This window comes from Melopsittacus undulatus, chromosome 8, assembly GCF_012275295.1.
Source record: "Melopsittacus undulatus isolate bMelUnd1 chromosome 8, bMelUnd1.mat.Z, whole genome shotgun sequence".
Lineage (NCBI taxonomy): Eukaryota > Metazoa > Chordata > Aves > Psittaciformes > Psittaculidae > Melopsittacus > Melopsittacus undulatus.
Genome location: NC_047534.1, coordinates 44,169,034 through 44,191,684, shown reverse-complemented (window position 1 = coordinate 44,191,684; position 22,651 = coordinate 44,169,034). Strand labels below are relative to the sequence as shown.

At 37.6% G+C, this 22,651-nt stretch overlaps 1 protein-coding gene across 2 annotated transcripts; it reads right to left on the bottom strand.

Annotated features, from left to right (window-relative positions):
• Window positions 1–330: 330 nt before the first annotated feature.
• GALNT3 (polypeptide N-acetylgalactosaminyltransferase 3) lies at window positions 331–22,600 on the bottom strand. 2 transcript variants are annotated; one of them, XM_034065283.1, is made up of 11 exons: window positions 22,484–22,600; window positions 12,263–12,861; window positions 10,829–11,001; window positions 9,645–9,794; window positions 9,154–9,388; window positions 8,662–8,779; window positions 8,050–8,250; window positions 6,881–7,012; window positions 5,866–5,967; window positions 3,735–3,887; window positions 331–3,261 (listed from the first exon to the last, which is right to left on the bottom strand). In XM_034065283.1, the coding sequence occupies exons 2-11, from the start codon at window positions 12,772–12,774 to the stop codon at window positions 3,139–3,141; spliced, it is 1,899 nt and encodes a 632-aa protein (XP_033921174.1). In that variant the 5' UTR covers window positions 12,775–12,861; window positions 22,484–22,600; the 3' UTR covers window positions 331–3,138. The 2 variants fall into 2 exon arrangements, with proteins under 2 accessions (XP_033921174.1, XP_005152698.2); XM_005152641.3 differs by lacking the exon at window positions 22,484–22,600 and adding an exon at window positions 14,633–14,758 and having other exon boundaries at window positions 2,417–3,261.
• Window positions 22,601–22,651: the final 51 nt, after the last annotated feature.

Below are 22,651 nucleotides of genomic sequence, written 5' to 3'. Positions count from 1 at the left end.
ATCCATGCATAAGAAGTTCAAAGGACTGGCTGTACTTCTGACAACTCAGCCACTGAAATCAAGCCCCCAACATCTCAATCCGATATTATAATCTTGATCAGATACATATGATTAGAAAAGATTACTGCTCTTCTAAAATTGTATTCTATCCATCTATACACACACATATATACATATTTGGAAATGCAGTCCTTAATGTAGACACATAAGTTTCAGGTCTCCAAACAGAATAGAACAAAAAGAAGTCAATACTCATAAAAAGATTCCTACCGCCATGTGCAACAGAACATTTGTTTCCTTGCAATTTAAATTCTATCCTGATTTGGAATGGTACCTCTAAAAAAAAAAATGGACAAAACCCAAAAAAAACAGACAACCTGGTAATGAGCAGATGAATGATATTTCATGTATGCAAATTCCAACCCGACAAGTTTGGCAGAAGAAATTATACTTAAAAATGACATAATACATTTGTATATAAAGCAAACTAGAAATTAAAGGAACTCAAGCTATTCTAAACAGGTATGCTAAATACCTTGTTTTGTAGAACAGTTCCTTAAAAACTCTGTTTCCATTTCATACCTGGGGGTCAACACAGCACAGCTGCTACCTCTGTAATCTCCCATCCTCTTTCCATATTTGAACAATTCTTTCATTGACCTGCATCATGTTTTTCCTCAACTCCTTCTCCAGTTTGTCAGGAGCATTTGTTGCCTTTTCTATATTGGTTCAATCTGCAAAAGTAGCAATACTTTGTATTCCATTACTGAATTATGTAAATATGTATCAGCAGACACAGGCAGATCTTGGTGCAAGGCCATTTAAACAGTCTTCCAGTGTCACAGTGGCATGAATAACCTTTCCGAGTACAGCCTTTTCAGCAACTTATGTTCACAACATAGCAAGTTATTTTAAGTCATGTATCCTCATATTCTCACAGGTGTCACACCAAGAGCCTCTCAGAAGCCAAGATGTGGCTCAAAGGCATGATTATCAAGCCAAGAAAAGAGAAACCTTAAGTTAATACTTCTGACAAATTCTTGTTGGCTCTTGTTTATTCACTTGTCTTTCAGATGACTTGAAACTACTGAAAGGATTTCTTCTTGCTTTTCTTCAGAAACTCAATCAGATGATGTTAAATTGATCAGAGACAGTCTCCCTTCCCCCATTAGAAATAAAAAACTCAAAACAATACCTGGTAATTCACTTACCCAACTCTACAGATATATTAGTGTTTATATGTATTGATCTTATTTATTTACCAGGGCAAAAGGACAAATTAAAAATTTGAATTTTCTTTCTTTTATTTTTGGCAGCCATGACTTCTTCCTTAATCTCCCTCCTCTTACAAGTGTAACACTTAAAGAAAATACTAAGCATCTTCTTAAATACTGTTAGTAGCTGCATCTAACTAGGCTTGATCTTATTGCTCAACTTTCCACTGTTATGTGCACTTTTCTGGAGACTGAGTTTATCAAAGAGTTCATTATTAAGCTGGTTGCTATTATGCAACTCCTATTTTATTCTGTTTGAAGATTCTACAGATGTTCAACACAATTCGTTCAACACAGTTCTTTCAACAAGCTGCAAAGATTTAATAACTTCCTACCATTGATGTTCCCATCCCTACTTAACATTAGCACTCCTAGACAACAGTCTTTTCCTTGTGTTTATTCTGCTGCTTTCTTCTCTTCCTAGAAGTTCATTATTTTTATGTCATAGCCACTTTCCTCTCATATCATAATACAGGCCACTTTAAAGGTATTTTTAAACCTCCACAATTTCCATAAACTAATTAGATCCTCTCCAAATCAGAAAATTTTATTCTGAAATAGATCTTACCGTACTAAAATATAATCTTATGTGGCCTTTGATGCTTTTTAATGGTGGGATGCTCAATAATCTCACCTTCCTACCCTGGAGTAGATATTTTAAAGTGTACATCTCAGCTCCTAAAAAGCACATTTCTTGTGCAGAAAAGTTGCCTCTTACTGGCCTTAGATAACCACAGTCAGAAAATAGGCATGATTGGCGATTGCAATGGAAGACTAACTGAAGGGTGTTTAACACTTATGCATCCAGTAGGACAAACAAATATGAATAAAATACTTAATCAAAGGAAGGCTATTTATGAAGTCATGGCTCTCCATTATCTAGGGAAGTCTGGTTGTGGATGTTTATAAGAAATACAGTATTTCATTTGAAAGGCCAAGGTCTCACTTGGACTGATAAAACTGAGGTCAATCCTTTGTAAAAGCGGAAACAACGACAAGAAAAAAAATAAAAATCAACATGCAAGGTTTTACACAAGAAATTATGTACAGATAATATTGGAAACTTCCTAGGTAAACATTGTATAAATGAAAAAGGTGGGGTTATTAGATAATATGCAATTTAAAATCAATAATAAACAAAATGCTGAGAAAATGTGTTTATGTTAAGCAGCTCAGAAATCTATTACAATATAGCTTCATCATAAATTTTAAACTTTATGAAATAAAAAAGGACCTATACAAAACATTTTGGCTAAACGAAAGGAGATTAATATCAGAATAAGCAAAATCTCCATGAAGAAAATCATACATATTTCATTGAGAATTATTATCTTCTACAAATGAAGAACTGACTTGCTAGAAGCTGAGCACAGTGTGGTAGCCTATTTGGCTTTAACCTGAAGGTGAAATATTTAATTTTCAAGTGACAGAACATAAGAAACACTGAGAAAAGTTCACTGAGTAGATGATTAAAAAATAAATGATGTTAATCGAGCATAAAAATATACATAAAGTGTCTTGTTTTTTAAGCAGTATTCAATTTCTCAGAACTCTATGGAGAAAACTAGTCTTCCTCAGAAGTAGTCACAATACGTGGAAAAATGATATACCTATGGTCCCAAGGGTGAAAAAGGACTAACAGAATCCATAAATCAGTGGTCAATATATAAAGTCTTGTCCTAGAAATATTGTAAACATTTTTCTTAATTCGAATCTCATCATCTTTGGTAAAACAGACTCCTAGGGAATCTGTGATGACCTATTTTTTAACCAACTTAAATAAGAGGAAAATGCAGTATACATATATGAATCACAGTTTAGAATGGATCTTTAAATAAATCCTCCTGCATATAAATATCAAGTCTTAATTGTTCTGGCCAAAGATCCACTTCTGGAAGGGGTCTGATGGATTACAGGATGCCAAACTTGGATGCTCTCCATTCCCTGTAAGGCACATATGTAGTGCTGCATTGTACAGAGTTTGATCCTAAAGCGAGTAAAACAGGAAGAAAGAAAAAATACAGTGAACAAACATCAAGCATACTATTTTCCCCACACACTTCATTTCCCCTCCCCCATTCATTGCTGTTAAAGAGTAAGACATACAGATGGGGGATATTCATCTCTGCAGATACACAGAGGGGGGCTAGTAAGCAAATATAAGTAGTGTGCAAGTGACAGGTTAATTTGTTAGGAAAATTAAAAAAAAATATTTTAAAAGACACTATAGGGTATCAACTGGTTTTCTGAGTGACATTTCTACTTTATGTTTAAAATAGTGATATCATCAAGTTTTGGTCTGGTAACTGAAAGACTGGAATCACCTACGTTTTCCTCCCAGAAATAAAGTTTTTCCTTTTCATCTTCAGAGTTTCGTATTGTTGGGATTTTCTTTTTTATTGGAAATTAAAAACTATCTCATATAAAAAGATCACTGATAAAAATGGAGATCCTAAATACCTTTTGATGCAGCCATTGCTCTTCTCCAACAGCAAAGGTTTTCTGGCCTTTGTAGTTACATTCACGAAGCTGCACAGGTCCTTTAGAAGCATACAGGCAAAGCTCCTTCTGAATGTTATGTCGAATTTCATGGTGTGCAGAATATTCAAAGTACTATTTAAATAATAGAAAAATAAGTAAATAAGCACTAGCAAGAATGTTAAACTAAATTAATTATTTGAACTTAAATACACAATGCATTTTTTTTAATCAACAATATGAGACTACAGAATACTTACTCTTATTTCTAGCATATACACTTTACAAGTGTTTACAAAAGTAGAACGTATTTAGAAGTACTTAAATGTATAAATTGCAAATAAGCATTATGATGCAAGATCTCATTGCTTGCTCTCCCAGGAATCATATATAATTCAAGGAGATAAACTGAACAGTAGAGATAGTTGCATGGATAACTTAAATATTGGCATTTCTTAACTTCAAAACCTTTATTCTATTTTTGTTGCTGGATTTTGTTTTTTTCTTAGAGCAAACAAAAAAGAAAATTGTCACACAGAACAAACTGATTGCTGCACGTCAAATTTTGCTGCTTGATCCAAACCATAAATGCTAATAATAGGATGCTCTTCCCTTCTCTTGTGAGCTAGCCATTAGAAAAGCACAGGAAGTGAGGTTTAAAACCTCATTAATTTTTGATACAGAGATGAACATGTTCCCAGCTCCAGAATACTCTAACAAGGAAGAATGATAAACAATTCATGTACAGCTCTGAAAACAAGGTTCTCTAGGTTTTAATCCATTCTCCTGGAATGGAAAATTTCAGCCTACACTGCTGAAATCTGGTAAAGCACATAAACCAACTAGAAACAGAGTACTGTAATGAGAAAGGTTAAGTAAGCAAATATGCACATCTCTTGAACATTGTCAGCAAAACCTACATTAAAATGCTCTGAAGGTTGGCATTTAAAGGGATTTAGACTCATTTTATGGCAGAAGGAAAAACAAACAATTTTAGTACATGCCCAAGATAATTTAGGGAAAGCTGACAATAGAAACATAAGGCAGATCTCTTAATATAATGTCTTTGCTCCTGCACTAATAACTGTGACAATGTGAAAAGGCTAATATTGTACTAATTCACATCAGAATAAAGGAAAAAAAATTTCAGTATTGTAAGAAGCTAACATAGCAAGTTATGTTGGAATACTGTCTAGTTAACCTAAACAGTATTCCATCTCCCACAAAATTTGCGTAAGAAAGTATCAACCAGTTGTCTGAGTTTTCACAGTGCCATCAATGGAGGGCATTAAAATTGAAGATTTTATTAAGAAAAAAAGATGTAACTATATTCTAATAAAACCTTTTAAATATTTTGACCTTTAGTTATTAAGGATTTACAGTTAATAAATTTTATTCACCAAATAACTCTTTATGGCAACACAGAAGCATTCATTTCTGGGCAGGAAGAGGGATGAGTTACTTTTACTACTATTACAGGAGTGACTGAATGATTCAGTATCTGACATCTACTGCAAGCCATACTGTAGAAGAAACAGAGCACCATTGCTGCCTCCAAGAGCTATGCATCAAGGAGAGCTCTTCTTGGTCAAATTCAATATTATTCACTTGCATTAGCCAGTACAGGATAGGCCACTTTGACCTCTCACACTATGAGGCTGCAAGCGTGACAGGGAAGATGGCTCAGGCCTGGCCACTTGATCTCCCATTGGCCGATTTCCCATCAACATCTTCCTTGACAGAGCGAGTCCTGGTGGCAGAGAAAGAAGCAATAGGAGGAAGCATAAGGAAAGGAAGAATTAAGAAGCAACACTTAAAGTAGTAAGGGTAGGAGGAAAGGTTTTGCACTGAAAGGAGATTTCAAGTGAAGCAGTGCAATTGTGTTAAAAATCTGAATTAATATGATGAACACAGAACATTAGAAGCAGGACACAACATTAAGAGCAGAATGAAATTTTTCTTAAACAATAGGAATTGACTCAAAAAAAAAAAAAGAAAAAAAGGGAGAGAGAAATTGCATATTAAAAATTAGTCCATTGCTCTAAAATAAAAGCTTTAATATGGGAAAGTTACAGCTAAACACATCATAAAAATCAGGTATCAAATATTTTACCTGATTTCCTCCAAGTCCATGACAAGAATACATAATCAATGGTTTGCCACCATGGTTGTTTTCACCAACATCCAGACACATGCGGTTACCTAGATTTTTTAACTAAAGAAAGGGTGTAATCAGAAAAATAAAAAAAGAAGTTCACTCAGGGGGATGACAAAAAACTAAACTGTCATGGAGACAAAATTAACCTTTGGGTTAACAACAGTTCATTTTTACTTTCTCCTGTGCTGAAGTCTAAAAATCCTGGTCTCTTCATTAATCTTTTCTAACTAAAAGCCCAATAACTCCATTATGGTTGTCTGCAACACACACTGGGAATTACTGGGCTACTGGTGTACAAGGTCATTGTTACTCAAATTACAGTTTGAACAGACATGCAGAAAATATTCAAAATTGGAGGAAGGGGAAGTTTTATGTGTAAATGTATGCTAAACATTTGCATTCACCTCAAACTAAGAATTATTAGTTGTTTAACAATTTTTGGTTTTAGGAATGCAATATCTAAAGTTATTTGGCGGAGGAAATGCAATGGACTTAAAAAACACTATACATATAATGTATAAACATACATTTTCCTCAGCATAAGCTTAACTCTGACAAGCAAACAGCTGCCCAATTTTCCTTATTAACATGAAGTAAAAATTCTCTCAGACTTTCTACTACATAAAGTTAAATTTACCTTGATAACTCAGGAAATCTCTCATCACTGGCTTACTACTTTTGTGTCATTTTAACTGTTAGTGATAAGCAGAATGTTGTTTATCTTAGCAGGCTGTAAGACTGTTAAGGAAGGCTACTGTTAGCTATTAAGAAGCTTTGTTTACATTAACAAAGCTATAAAATATACAAATAGCAAGGTATGGAGGAGAGATTCTTGTCCAGAGAAGTGACAGAAAACCCTAGAGCAACTAATGACAGATAAAATGCAAGTGCTATGGCTAAGGTAACACAAAAGATCAGCAAACTCCCTGAATTTTAGAAGACTATAGAAAATAATTAATATTCAACTTACATATCCAGAAAATAAAGGGTTCAGGTCTGGCACATATGCTTCTGGATAAATATTACTGAGGTACCAGGTAAAATTTTTACACTGCAGACGCTGCCTTAACTCGAGTCTTTTTGAGATGTCTCCAAATGTTTTCTGTTAGAGGAAAGGAAGTAAGAATGGAAGGAAGAGAAACATACCGATGTTACTAATACCAGGTTTGTAAATATGAATCTATGATAGTCTGTATTGTAACATTAAACTAGCTTTAAGCTCCATTTGCTGATTTTTAATTTTTCTTTAATACTGTACTACTATGGTTACTGCTGTTTATTTTGCAGTGTCACAACACCACTGACATCCTGCCTGCAGCATTTCAAAGCATGTGCAAGAAAAGTACATTGCAACGTGGAAACAACAGAAGTATCTTTAGTCTTGAGAGAGTTTTAACACAGTGCCATGAAATGGGAAAGTATGAACAAGACCATACTGATGACAGTTATAAAGCTATCTGATCTGACTAAAAAGATTGATCTGAAATAATGAGTTGGAAAAACTAAATAATTAGCATAATAGTGCATGCAAAATTTCCCAGACAGAACTCAGTTGTCTACCTGCTGAACACACTTAGGAAATCTAATTCTATTAGTGACACAATAGTCACAAAACTTATCATACAAAGGGAGAACAAATATCTCCTTGAAAAAAATTCTATATTCCAGCAGGTGAAAGACCAAAGCTCCAGAAAACATACAAAAATAAACCAACACCCAAATCCCCTGAATTGAACATTTTTTTAGCAGATAGAAAAAGGATGGATAGCTATAATTGAATAACCTTTATTCTGCAGCTAAAGAGCAACAAAACTCAAAAAAAAAGAAAAGAGTTCAGATTTTGTATGCTCAGTAGTTTTTCTCATGCTCATTCCAGTAATGCTCAGTTCAAACAGCCCAGGATTTTTGAGCATGTATGAGAAAAACCCTACCAATCAAAACCCCACCATGCAAAACAAAACTACTACCACCCAAACAGTGAAGTCTTTTGATGTTTGTTGGGACTACACATTAAGCAAACTGAACTGTCTTTTCATTAAAATATCTAGAATCCTTACATACTTTGTCAATAAATAACTTTTGCTCACCAAAACTTTCAACGCAGCAAGTGTGATTTCTAATACCACCACCACCACCTACTTGTTTCACAATTTTTGCTGCCTCTGTGTTTCTTCGATAAAATATTTCTTTATATTCATCCATCCACACTTCTGCAAGGCGGACTTGATTACGTGTGATCACTTGGGTACCTTTTGGGAAAGTATGAGGACTCTTGCTGCGAAAGACATGGCCAACAACAGAGCAAGGCATGATCTCCAACTGTCCACCACATTGCCATACCTAATAATAACATTTTTTGTGTAAGTGCACTGCAATTAGAGTTATTGGAGTGGAAAAAAAAAATACCAGCAATGTTATCATTTGCCAGCAAAAAATCCCAAACCACTAGCAAAAATGCATATATCAGGCATACCATAAGCAATTTTCCTAATCAGACAAACCCTGGAAACACACATTTCAGTTACCAAACCTAAACACATTAAAAAAACAAACAAACAAAATAAAACAACAAAAAAAAACCCAACCAAAAACAATCCAGTGATCATGTTTGTATTTTGCATCAGGTCATTAGTAATTCATTTCCCTTGTCCTAGTTGGCCAATTCAGCAGAGAAGTCAAGATCTAAGAATAATCTGTCCTCAAAAACCCTATCAGTGTAGAGGTCACCGCTAATTAAGTAGCTAAACTTACTCTGAAAGACATTTCTATATTTTCACCTCCCCATATTTCCATTTCTTCATCATAGCTTCCAATGTGCTCGAAGTAGGCTTTCGATATTGAAAAGAGACCTCCAGCAAAAGTAGGTGTTCTGCAAAAACAGAAATTTACTGAGGAAGACAGGATTCAAATAGATAGCCCACATTAGATCTCATTTGACAGTTCTTTGTTATTTATTAACAGCTGATTTAGAGTAACTTCTGCTATAAAAGACAGCATCAGGAAAAACATATTTTCCCTGTATGGACAGTATCAAGCAAAGTTACTGCTCCTCCAGACCAGTAATCTGTCTCTAGCCAAAGCACATACAATTACCATCAAATGCACTGCTGTAAGAGTCCAGTATTTTGGTGTTCTGAACCTCTGTTGTCATCCTTTCAAATATGATGAATGAGAAACCAGAATCTGTGGTATAAACAACCACGAAAACTGAAGTATTTAAAATATTATTCAAATTATGTTTACCTAATTGGATAGGTTTCATCTTTTCTTCTTTTATTTTCATGTTTAGGAAGAGATTCCCATCCAAATGACAAACTCCAATCAAAATTTCCTCTGTTGTGGCTATGCCCATAAGGAGATGGTTTACTGAATTCAAAAGTGTTGAGATCTATAGAAGCAATATCAGGGCTTACAACAGCTACAGGGTTCTCAGCTATTCTTGCCAGTAAAGGCTCCAACCAGCCATAAAAGCATTCACCTATGGAGAAAATGGTGACAAGCACTGAATTTTTACTTGACTATAAAGTAGAACACAGAGAATATTTTAACATGCCCACAGCAAGCCAATATGCACTGCTTTTAAGTAGCATTACTAAGTATACTTTCAGTAATATAAAACAGCAATAGTAAAGATGATACTTTGTTAGTGTTAATTTATAAAAAAAAATCTGTAATGTTAAATCAAAGACAACAGCATTATAAGCCAGACCTGGCATAGTTACAGATTTACTCACAATGAGCATCCAGAAAGGTAAGGGTCTCTCCTGTTGCAACTGAAGCTCCCAACAACCGTGCAGTGATTAGACCTTTTCTTTCCTTTTGACGGACTACTTTAACTATTTGAAATTGTTTCACATATTCATCCAGCTTATCATGCAAGTATTCTAGAAGGAGAAATTGTTTTAAGGATATTCAGTGTATATACATGACACTGCCTCAAATTTTACATTACTAAACTATCAGGATAAACAATTCACACTAATCCTGGGAGTGACCTCACATTAGAGCAGTAAAAAAAAAATAATGTCCTGACTGTTAAATGCCATTTTTAGCGGCTGCATTTTGTTGGGGGTGAGTGCATAGGAAGACATGACTGGCCAAGAGCAGAACATGGAACACAAATATTTACATCAGCAACTATATAAAACACTCTTTGGACATGCTAAATTTGAGAAACAACCCTACATCCTTTTATTACACATTCCAAATCATCTTAATTCTTCTGTACATGCTTAGTATTAAACTGTATTACTGAGCATATTTCACATCTAAGTGTCTCAGTATACTAAATACAGACTTGTAAATGTAAATGCATTAATGCAGCCATGCATGTATAGACATGTTCATCTAAGGCTGAGCATATGCAGTTCTTTTAACTTGTATTTGTGACCATAGTTAGCGTACATTCAATTTTTTTTGGCAGTCAGCAGAAGTATTAAAGATTACTTTTAATAATTTTAAAATTTGTTTAATTTTTGTTTCTACATAGGACACTGCCTTTTATACTAATAAGATTAATTTGCATAAAGAAAATCACTATGATGAAATGCAAATTGCTACAAGCATTGGCCAATTTATCCTTGGATACTTTATTCTATGAACTGTAATTGGTCTGAAGATTACAGAGCTACTTGTCATGCAACCAGTTAAGCAGTTTAAGAAGCACTAGAACTGGAATAATCAGAAATGAGGTTTAAAAACCTTTAGAGGACAAGAATTTCATATTTAATTCCCTTAATGAAAAAAAGATGGGGAGAACTATTTTGTTTTTTATAGAAAAAGAAAGCAATACAACCACTTAAAATACTATTATGCGTGTCAATGGTGGTAGAGAGATAAGCTCTTTCAACCAATTTCTCTGCAATCCTAACATGTCTTAAATTAAAAAAAAAAAGAGAAAATAGAAATTACTTCTTACCATCTACACTGGCATCATCCACCAAAATAATCTCCTTTAGCAGTACTGCAGGAGACGTGTACATCACACTGTGAACAGTTCGGAGTAGAGTGGACCATGCTTCATTATGAAAAACTATTACAATACTTGTGGTTGGCAACGGCGGGCAACGCTTAAACTTTTGTTCAATACATCTACAGATCAGAAAGCATCAAATGTTACAAAACAGACAAAAGTCTGGAGTCAAACTCTGAGTTTTGGAGCACAAAAGCAGGTGTTCCAACTGGAGAAGCTGTACAAATATTTTTCAAAAACATGATAAACAAGAATGCCACTTAACAACTGACTCAGTCCTGCTTCCATCTTAAAAACATTTAAGAACTTTTCATATAGCACCTGGATCTTCTTCAGAAAATAGTACTATTTTATTGAGACCAGGAGGTACTGAACTGCAAAAATCAGACTTTAAGTCACGTTTACCGTTGAAAACCTAAAGTACAAAGATTACTATTTGCTAGGAGAATGCAGAGCTTCCAAAAAAAGGTAGAGCAGACCTAATTCAGAACTTCAAAATTTTGTAGAAATACCAAAAAATCCTTAAGGCAGCATATCCCATTCAAGAAAAGCAATATTAAATGGACAGTTTTTCCCATGACTGACATATTCTGAACCTATTTAAATCCAATTGCAAGTCAAGATGACAACTCTTTCATAAACTGTACACTTACTGTTTATTGCCTGTCAGCTTTAGAGATTGCAAGACTCCCCAAGGTAATTACCACAGCCATTGCCTCAGAAAATACACAGGCAGAAACTTACCAGTTATGCTCTAGCAAAGGTTATTGTGAGCTACATCACATCTAACAAGAAATTCATGCTACCAGCAGCACTGTTGTAAGATTAGTCACTTCTGACACAGCTGAGAACATATATAATCTGACACTGACAGAGACGTCTCATAACCTAAACCCACTCTACCAAGTCCTAGAGACTTCATTAATACATGATTGCTGAAATGTTTCATAGCCTTGTTCAGCAACTTACATTTCCTAATTTGTTAAATTATGCTGGTGGTTTTACTAAAACACTGAATGCTTAAAAAAGTAGGGCAGGAAATAGCATTTAACTTGGAAAAAAAGCTTAAAATACATTTTTAGTTTTAAGTAAAGTCTATCTGGCTTCCAGAAAGTCACTAAGAAATTGTAGCTTAAAGGCAAAAATCTGAAAACTTCATTTAAATATGGTTACTTCGCATTCAAAACCATGAGAGAAGTGAGCCTTTCTAAACATTCTTGGCTTTGAAACTGTGGATCATTATGTACAGCCAATCATTATGCATAGCTAGGAAACTTTCCTAAACTATCACCTGATGCTGAACTCAAATCACTTTGCACTTTGCAATCTGTATTTCTGAGAAGTTTTTTCAACTAACAGAACATACACATTTCAACATACTCAGGAGGTCGAGTGTCTGGTCCAAGATCTCGGTGTAAAGAAATTCTATCGCTTGCAAACGCATTAAAACAGTGTTTTTCTTCTCCACGCTGTTTTTCTTTCTGTTCTTCTGAATTTAAGTTGGTGGTTTTAAATGCTTTACCAGAAGCTCCAGGTGCATTAGGATCTTGAAGGGGTCGATCCAGAAAGGGTTTTAGTTCCACTGCAGTATAGTATCCTGGCAAACAGTGTCTCTCTCCAGGAATCTTTGTTTGCCTGACAGGTGCTTTTATTTGCATTTTTGGCTTTGCACCTTTGATATTGTTCATAGCATTTAACACAAGACCTAACACATGACTTTTCTTTCCAACAACTGGCTCAATCCCTGCTTCATCTTTAAAATCTTGAACACCCACTTCTTTTTGTAATAAAAATAAGAATACCAGAAAGACAAACACAATGATGCTAAACTTCCAAAGTTTCCAGTGAAAAAAAAATTTCTTGAATAGTTTAGGTGTTTTTTTCAAAGCCATTCTAATTTTAAAAAATTATCACAAGACAAAAGTTCCTGTGAATGATGTTCTTCAAGTAGGTCACAGCATTTCTTGAAATAACAATACCTGTAAATTAAAACAAAAAGTAGCAATTTAGACATCTAGTATATTCAACAGTGTAAAACAACAAGAAATGAATGGGCAGGAACTAATTCACAATTCCCAACTGTCAATCATTATGTGTCCATCACTTAGAGATATTTCAAACCTATATCTAAGATACCCCAAGCGCACTTTCCATGGTTTTATTCTGTTTTGGTTTTCTAAATACAAAAACCAGAAAGCAGGAATACCACTGAGAATAAACCACTATTTCCACACAATGCCATCACATGTTCATTTTCTTCCAAATCTTGAAAATATAGTTGCTTAAAATTTGAGAAAAGTGTTTATATCTCCTAAAAGCAGGGAAATTTAGTTCCATGATAGTATAGAAGAAAAACAGATGGAATCAATAAAATAAGTTGCACAAGATCCACATGAAAAGTGAAATATAAAGACAGGAAGGACTTCCCAATCAACTTATTTCAACATTAGGAAATTTACAATATTAAAAAAAAAAACAAAAAAAACATTTTAAGATCAGACTTAAGTAATTGGACTTCAAGTGGTAAATGTTTAGATTTACTTATCTAGTATACATACTCAATGCAGACTTCATACATGTAATATGGAGTACGTTTATCTAGCCTGAGGATCCAATAATCAGTCTGTATTTTTTTCATTCACTTACACCGCATTTTCTGGCATGTGCTGCTGCAACTCATCAAGAGAGCATGTCAAAGAGCTCCTCTTTCAGGAACTCTGCCACTATTTTTTTCACAGACAAGCAATTATTCAGCAGCTTTCAAAGATGGGGAAGTATGGAAAACATTTGAGGACTACCAGAATCCAAGTGATTTTAATTAATTTCTCACTGCAAAATCGGCAGTTTACAAGGAGAAAAATAGCAACCAGCCTTAATTCAAAGCACAGCTTTATTTTTCAGTAAGTTTCATATATGTGAACTAAGAAATAAGCAGTATCTAGATAAAAGCCACATTTGGTTCCCACTTGCTTACTACTGACCACAGAATTGCAAAAATTACTTCTCTATTTCAACCTTTGAAATACAAATAGGTTCTGCACTGCTTCACTGGAATAACATATACTCAGGAAGAGATAAAACTTACAGAAAACAAAAAAAGCTCACCTGTTTTCCTTCAAGAATTTCCAGGATAAGTTAAGCATCCAGACTTGAGCACATTACAGATTATATCAAAGCTTATGTCAGTTTTTTTTAATAAACCCATACATTCAAACCACAGTGGATTTACCATAGAGCTATTATAAGAATGCAGAGGGGAAGGCCATTACATCACTGCCATATAGATTCCAAAATGTACAAAAACCTGCTTCACGAAGTTTCCAAGAAAACACATTACAATGCTCGCTTCTGTCTCACACCTTATTTTCCCATTTTTCTTCAGTGCTGAAAATTTGTACTACAGTTCTGATACCTACACACTGCAAGACTAAGAATAAAAACTTTCCTTCCTGGTGAAAGGACTGTGATCCATTTACCAAGCCGACAGGTTAAAAATGCCTTGTTTTCTCACAATGCCTGGGGAGTTGATCTTGGCTGGCTGCCAGATACTCAGGCAGCCATTCTCTCATTCCTGCTCCTCAACATGACAGTGGGAAGAAAATAAGATGGAATAGCACACAGGTTGAGGTCAGGACAGTGTGATCACTTACCAATTACTGTCATGGGGAAAACAGACCCAAGGATGACAAATTTAATTTATTGCCAATTTGAGAAAGAGTAGGATGGTGAAAAACAAGACAAAAATATCACCTTCCCAAGCTGAACTTCACTCCTTCATTCCCAACTCTTCTGTCTCCTTTCTCTCGAATGTTGCAGAGGCTATGGAAAATGAGGGCTGTGGTCAGCTCATAACACTTCATCTCTACCACCCCTTCCTCTTCACACTTTTTCCCTGCTCCAACACAGGTCCTCTTCATGGAGTGCAGTACTTCAGCAAAAACTGTTCCAATATGGGACATCCACAGGTTCCTGCAAGGATCTTGCTCCTGCATGGGCTCTCCATGGACTGCAGATTCCTTCAGGGCATATCCACCTGCTCCAGCATAGGGCCCTGCATAGGCTGTAAAGAAATACCTTCTACACTGTGGTCTTCTCTACGGGCTGCAGCAGGACAACCTGCCTCAGCATACTCTTCTCTATAGGCTACAGGGGAGTATCTGCCCCAGTGCCTGCAATACCTCCTCCCCTCCTTTTTCACTGACACAAGTGTCTCTGCAGGGTTCTTTCACATTTTTCTCGTTCTTCTCCCACAGCTGCTGTGCAGCATTTTTTATGCTTTCTTAAATACCTTATCAGAAAGGCACCATTTGCCACACTGGGTGGCTCAGCTTTGGCCAGCAGTGGGTCCATTTTAGAGCTGACTGGAACCAGCTGCGTCCAGCACAACAGCAGCCCCTGGTCTTTTCTCACAGAGGCCACCCATGCAGTCACCCCATACCTCCCAACCTTGCCACATAAATGCAATACACAATGTAAACCACCGAGCATATATACAGATCAGCACCCAACAAGAAGACTGTAACTTGTAAAACTACATTGCTAACTCCACAAGGGCTCTGCCTGAGCCTACGAACTCTGCAACCAGCTAACTATGAATGTTTTCATAACATCTGAGAAAAATAAAATCATGTTACTGTTTCTCAGAGCACCACATATGACACAGTGCCTGTGAATCTAAAAGCTTAGGAATTAACAATGAATATAACCTTGTCAAACTGGGGGGGGGGGAAGCAAAAAAAACATGGCTTTTATACTTGAAGTATTTAATATTACAAGAGAAGTCTGTCAACTTTTTTTCACAAGTAGTCATTTGGCATAGCCAGGCTAACACCTGTGGGGGCAGGGTGGGGTGTATGTGCACTAGCATTGGTTGGCTGGTTGGTTTGTTTCCAAACACTTTTGCCCTCAAATTTCTTTTGTAGCACTAAACATGCACCAATGTTCTCCAACTTCCTCCAGGCCTCCTCCTCTGTTGAGAGACTTAAGTTCTGTAACAACAGAAAGGTCAGTCTTTGATGAACATACTCATTTAAGATACGTCCAGAGAAGAGAGGTTAAAAATACCAACAATTTCTTCCATAGATTTTTAGCACATACTTCACATTTCTGCTGCTTTTGGCTTTGATGCTAACACACATAGAATCATAGAATAATTAGGGTTGGAAAGGACCTTAAGATCATCCAGTTCCAACCTCCCTGCCATAGGCAGGGACACCTCACACTAAACCATGTCACCCAAGGCTCTGTCCAATCTGGCCTTGCACACTGCCAGGGATGGAGCATTCACAACTTCCTTGGGCAACCCATTCCAGTGCCTCACCACCCTAACAGTAAAGAACTTCCTTATATCCAAACTAAACTTCCCCTCTAAGTTTGAACCCATTACCCCTTGTCCTGTCACTACAAGTCTCTAATGAAGAGTCCCTCCCCAGCATCCCTATAGCCCCCCTTCAGATACTGGAAGGCTGCTATGAGGTCTCCACGCAGCCTTCTCTTCTCCAGGCTGAACAGCCCCAACTTTCTCAGCCTGTCTTCATACGGGAGGTGCTTCAGTCCCCTGATCATCCTCGTGGCCCTCCTCTGGACTTGTTCCAACAGTTCCATGTCCTTTTTATGTTGAGGACACCAGAATTGCACACAATACTCCAAGTGAAGCCTTATCACCTCCTTCAGCCTGCTGGTCAGGCTTCTTTTGATGTAGCCCAGGATATGGTTGGCTTTCTGCTGCATGGATTGCTCTGACCCAGGTGTAGGACCTTGCACTTGGCATGGGTAAACTTCATGAGGTTGGCATCAGCCCACCTCACAAGCGTCTCAAGGTCCCTCTGGATGGCATTCCTTCCCTCCAGCCTATCAACAGAACCACACAGCTTGGTGTCATTGGCAAACTTGCTGAGGGCACACTCAATCCCACTGCCCATGTCACCAACAAATGTTGAACAAGACCGGTCCCAACACCGATCCCTGAGGGACACCACTCGTTACTGGTCTCCGGCTAGATATCGAGCCACTGACAACTCTTTGCGTGTGGCCATCCAGCCAGTTCTTTATCCGCTATTCTTTACAAAGCACCAAAAGCACATATATACATTTTACAAAAAAAAAAAAAATTAAATGGAATTACTGTTGTTTCTATTTGGGATTATTTCCTGCACAAACTGAGCATGTATAATGACTTAGGATACTCATGATACGCACAATTGCCAAGATAAGTGCAAATCAAAATAACCAAAATCACAGAAAGCGTCCAGATTATTTTTTGCACTACCTTGTGTTTTGCATTCACGTCTGTGTCTTCAGAAAAGACAGTCACTAGGGACTAACAGCAGACCTAATGAGCAATCAAGAACACAGAGCAATTTTTTTTTAGCATTTGTTTTCCTGTGCAACTATATTCACTTTAATCTGCATATATTTTGACTTTTTTTTTTTGACAACATATTTCCTTCTATTAGATAGATCTGTCTCAGCTGCTGAGGTCTAACTGCATACAGCAGGCTACCATAACACACAGGTGAATTGTGTCTGTCCCTCGAAATGAAAAGACAACTCACCTGAGCAAGGTGGTTGTGCAAGAGAGCATCACATCTTAACCCTTTCAGTGCGGATTAGTACACTCCAGTAGCATATGTGGTAGCACATTCACAGAAACAAGTGTCAGCTATGTTTCTTTTTTAAAGAAAAGATCAAACACAGGCCCATTTGCCATAAGCATACAGCAAGATCTTTGATGTACACAAATGCTGAGTGTGGTATTATTCACAAAATATCTGATAGGGATATTGCTTACAACAAGAGCTATTCCCTGCATAAAGTAGTAGCAGTTTCCAGAACACACAGTATGCTGTCCAAAGAACTTTGGCCGTGAAAGCTGTATCTTCCTAAGGGATTTTACGCGGATAATTTTGTAGTGAGAAATACAATCTTCATTCTCCATAAACACCTCACACATTTTTATGGCATAGCTATGTCAGCAAGCACAGACCAAGCTACTGTTCCATCCTCCAGGACATGCTTAAGAAATACGTGGCATGATTAAACTCCCTGAGGTGACTGTTCAGCAAAGTGTTTAATCTTTTATTCATTAGTGTTATTTTCACTAATAGTAGTCTGTATTCTCACAGCACTTGGAAATACTTAGCCCTAAACATCAGAAGTCGGATTTTAAGTTTTTTTTTTTTTAAGAAAAAATAACCAGAAAACTAGTATGTACTACAGAAATCTTCCAAAAGTGCCAAAAAGCAGCTGCCACACTTCTTTAAACCACATCACATGGGTGGTGTGTGGATTCAATACAGTCTATGTTACATTATGCCACCCACTAACTCTGATGTCAGCCTGTCTGCAAAAACTCTGGCTTACAAGAAAGCCTTGCTGCAGTGGCCAGCGTGTAGCCAACTCTGAGTTTTTGTTCGCTTGGTCTGAACAAGACTGTAGACAATCATTTATTCTTTTTTAAATTAAAATATCAGTATAACCCAAAAGAGCAGACATTCTTTCAGACCATGCCAGTGAGGAGAAATTTACTGGGGTTAGCATCAATATACTTGACCTTGTTTTATTTTTAGTAAAACTGTTTTAAAAATCTTCTTTTATCTGAATGTTACATAGGGTTCTAATGTTTCCAGAGAAATTGCTTATGGAACATTAAAGGTTAAAAAACAAAACAAAACAAACAAAAAAACACCCAATTTAAAATTAATGAAAAAAGGAGAGAAAAATAAGGGGGGCAGGTGTGTGGAACCTTCAGAATTATTCTAATCACAACTATTTTACTACACAACTTTACTTCACCCTTAATCTAATTCTGATGCAACTCCAAAAGCACAGGCTCATTAAAAAACGTCTATTTTTTATGATGCAAGTATACAACCACCTCATCAAGATTTTCATGTCCCCTTAATCAGAAAGTGGGCGTGTGAGTAGAAACACTAACCAAATTTTCACAATCAACTGTTCTCACCAAATTAGCAAAAGTCTGCCAGACAAACATATTATGGATGTCAGGATGCTTTACCTGCATATAGCACTACTTTCACCACTATTATTTCTGAATCTGAAATTCTAGACAGGGCCTTTAGGGTTTTTTTTTTTACATGAATACCAGTGTAGATGCTACTAAACATTACTGAAACACTCAGTTTGTTAAACAATATTCTCACCTTCTACCACCACGGAAACTGAGCTTTTTCTTCCAGCAAAATAAATAAATAACTGAACAAAAATGTTTCCACTTCCTAGAAGTGCATTCCAGAAGAACATCCACTCACATTACTACCTCTTGTGACAGACTAAGAAGCATCCAATTTGAAGTGAGCTTATTAAACAGGTTTAGCTGCATAGGGAATATGAAGGCATTTCATTCAATCAAAAACATTCAAAAGCACTTCAGCATTTGGGTAAAATGAAAACAGTTGCTTAAGTTTACCAAACTATGCTACTGTTTAAAAGAGTATCAGCTCTCAGATTAAATACAGGAATAAACTGTAAAAGGAAATGCACAGAAATTAAAGACTTCACATAAAAAGGAGAAACAGAATCAACTTCCAAGTTTCTATCTCTACACTTGCAACAAGAGACACTTGGCTATTTTGTTCCACTAAGAATTCCTATTGAATATACTCCTAGACAGGGCACAAATCTAAAAGAATTAGAGATTCACAAACTCCAGATACTGTTCCTCTGGTACAATTCTTTGAAGCTCAGCCAGTGGAAATGTGGTTCTACTTCTGAAAAAAAGTAAGTTCTAAGAGGAATACTGAACATATTCAGTGCCTGAGTCTTAGTTTTAGAAACATTAAAGGCATAGATTATTCTAGCAAAGACCAGACATAATCTACCTCAGTGATTATTAGAGAAAAATCTGAAGCTGTAACTGATGATAACACAACAGGCTAAAGAAATTCAGAGCAGCAGCTGCCCAAAACACCTAGCTGGAATACAACTTTGTAAACTATTTTCTTCAGCAGTTTCTTTGAGATTAAAGGAGTACAAAAAAACCCAAACCCTCTTTCTATGTATTCTAGAGGAAGTGCTTCCAAAACCACTTTCAAAATGAGCACTACTACTATTTTTCTACAGCTAAGCACTGTACCTGATAGGCAGAGATAGTTCCCTGTGAAAACAGATAGTATGTTAAAAGTATACAGCAATCATTTATTATAAACAATATTTACAGCTTATTTTTATAGCTCTGGGACTGTAAACATGAACTGAACTCAATTTAGATTTCACTCAACTTTACATCTTTTTTTTTTCTTTTTTTGTTGTTTTTTTTTTTTCCCTAGGCCAGGTTAGTTTGGGCTTCTGTTAAAATCATTTTAGGCTGTCCCTAAAAATGCCATGATGAGAAGTGAGTACCATAGCAGCTGTAAACAATGTTTTAACTTAGAATGATTAGTGTCTGATTTTCACTTAAGTACCAGAAAATTATCTCTGGATCATAACCAAAGGATTTTTTTTAATTCATACTTTTCCCCTAATTATAGTAATGCTTCTAAGATGACAAAAGCATCTGAGTATCAAGTGCAGAGCTTGAAATGACATTTTTACGCCCCAATTTGTCTTAAACTTTTTTGCTGTTTAAATAAGTGTAAAGCAAAGCAAGTCTTCACATGGATTTTTTGAGATTTACTGAGGTTTATTGAGTCAGTGACTGTTAAACTAATCTTCATCAGAATCTCCCAAAGGTGTCTGTGCTTTCCATCTCGCACCACTCAACTGGTTCTTTTACAGTTATGCTTCACTGCTGAATAATTACACCTAACAACTAAACGCCATTTGACCACAGAATCTGATTACTAAGTCACCATCAGTAGTTTGGTGACACAATTTCTCTGTAAGCAGAAATATTTCCTATGGCATGTGACACCAGCAATTCTTAGGCAAAATCAGACAATGGTAAGACAGAGCAAAAGTGAATACAACCACACTTTACACAAGTGAACAAAATCTAGCACTTCATGGTCTAGGACTTGAAGCACTTTCAAATCTTCTAGAAGATGAACACAGAAATGAGCAGATTAGGAGGAGAAACTCATCAACTCTGGCAGATACCTGATCAGTGATTCACATTATGAACATGATTCTCTACACTGAGTACAAAGAAAGGGGAAGCCCTGCACTCAAATATCAGCTCTCAGAACAGACCGACAAATCAACAAATTCCTGCAAAGCAAAAAGGTACATCTCAAAGCAATGCAGCTTGTCACCTACAACCACAGACTTTGGGAAACATCGGAAAGAGGGCAGTTTCTGTTTTAACACAAGTCAAGATATCCAGGCTGCCGCTGTTATTACCCAACCCAGGAAGAGAGGTGAAGTTAAATAGCAATAGCAGTTACATGAGGAAAACTGGTCTGCTCCTTCCCACAGTGCAACTAAAATAGTAATCTGGGCTCTCTGTAACTAGCTTCATTTTTACTCTGCTATGTTATTGAGAAGCCTTGAGATGATAGGATGGGATGCCAAATTGACCAGGCTACTGAGCAAGCCTAGCTAAAAAAAGAAGCCAAAAGCCATAAGTTGGTCCTTCTGACTCAGTCTTTAACTCTGTCACTCAGCTCCGCAGCAGGACATCAGCTTTAGTCAAGACTGAATAGATCAATATAACTTTTTAAACAAAAGATACTGTTTTGTGACAGAACACTAACATGTAAAACACGATGGAGATGTATATGCAAAATTCATATTTCCAACAAGATATTTTTATTTAACCAGTAAGAAAGTTTACAAATACATCTGTGTCAGCATATTTTACCAGAAGTTAAAAAAATAAAAACCTGTAACACTAGGTTAGCCGTATTACAATTCACTTTTCCTGTCAGTTCTCCAGAGGCAAAAACATTCATAAGTACTGTCATCTACCGCGTGGAAGGCAAACTAACAAACTGCCTGACAAAAAAAGACCATCTAGTAGCTTCAAAGCACTCGGACGGGATGAAATATGCCAGAGGAAGCTGTCAGCGTACACACTGAAACTACCACCCTGCTGTTATCAAACCAGTGCGGAGCTGCGGGCAAATACTTGGGCGGGATCAGAACGCGGTTAAGAGACACCTCCCTCAGTCAATACTTTTGGTTTGGACAGTGCATCCGGCTGCTGGCCAGCACTTCCCGGAGACCTGTTTGCCCAGCTGCGGGGCAGCAGCCCCTTTCCCGCAGACCGAGCTCCGCTCCCCGTGTCACGTCTGCCCGGAGCGGGGCGCGGTTCCCGGCAGGCCCCCAGCGCTGGCTGCCTCGGAGGGATGTGAGGGGGCTGCGTGGGGGCCATGCGAGAGGGAGCGTGGCTGGGGGGGGCGGTGGTGGTGATGGAATCCGCCGGGCAGGCCCAGCCCCGCTTCTGCCCCAGGACCTCTCTCACTCACGCCACAACTTCCCCCCACCCGCTGTGTCCCGTGCCGCGCACACCCGGACGGTTGGCGGCGAACGGGCACCGGCTGCTGGTCCGCGGCGGCCAAGAAGGAGCAGAGCCGCGCAGAGAGGGGCTCCATGGCCGCAGTTCTCTCCTCCCACCCGTTCCCCCAGTGCCGGCGGCTCCCCCCGCCCCGCGGGTGCTCCGTGGCCGGGGTCTCCCCCGCCCCGCGGTTCCCCTCAGCTCACCTCGTCCGGAGGGAGGAAGAACGCAGGCGCTGCGCCCGTGAGGGGACCACGCTCCGCTCCCGCCCACGGCGAGAGGAGGCTGCACCGGCGGCTGCTGCTGGGGCTGAGGCTGCAGCGCCTTCCGCTCGGCGGCCGCCAGGTGCGCGCGGGAGGGGGGCCCTGCGCCTG

Bases quoted from the DNA above. Each gene is read 5' to 3' on its own strand.
- GALNT3 (XM_034065283.1), bottom strand. From the start codon at position 12,774: ATGGCTTTGAAAAAAACACCTAAACTATTCAAGAAATTTTTTTTTCAC. The intron at 11,002-12,262 runs GTATGTTGAAAT...TCTGATCTGTAG, and splicing joins CCAGACACTCGACCTCCTGA to ATGTATTGAACAAAAGTTTA. The intron at 8,251-8,661 runs GTAAGTTTAGCT...TGTTATTATTAG, and splicing joins ATATAGAAATGTCTTTCAGA to GTATGGCAATGTGGTGGACA.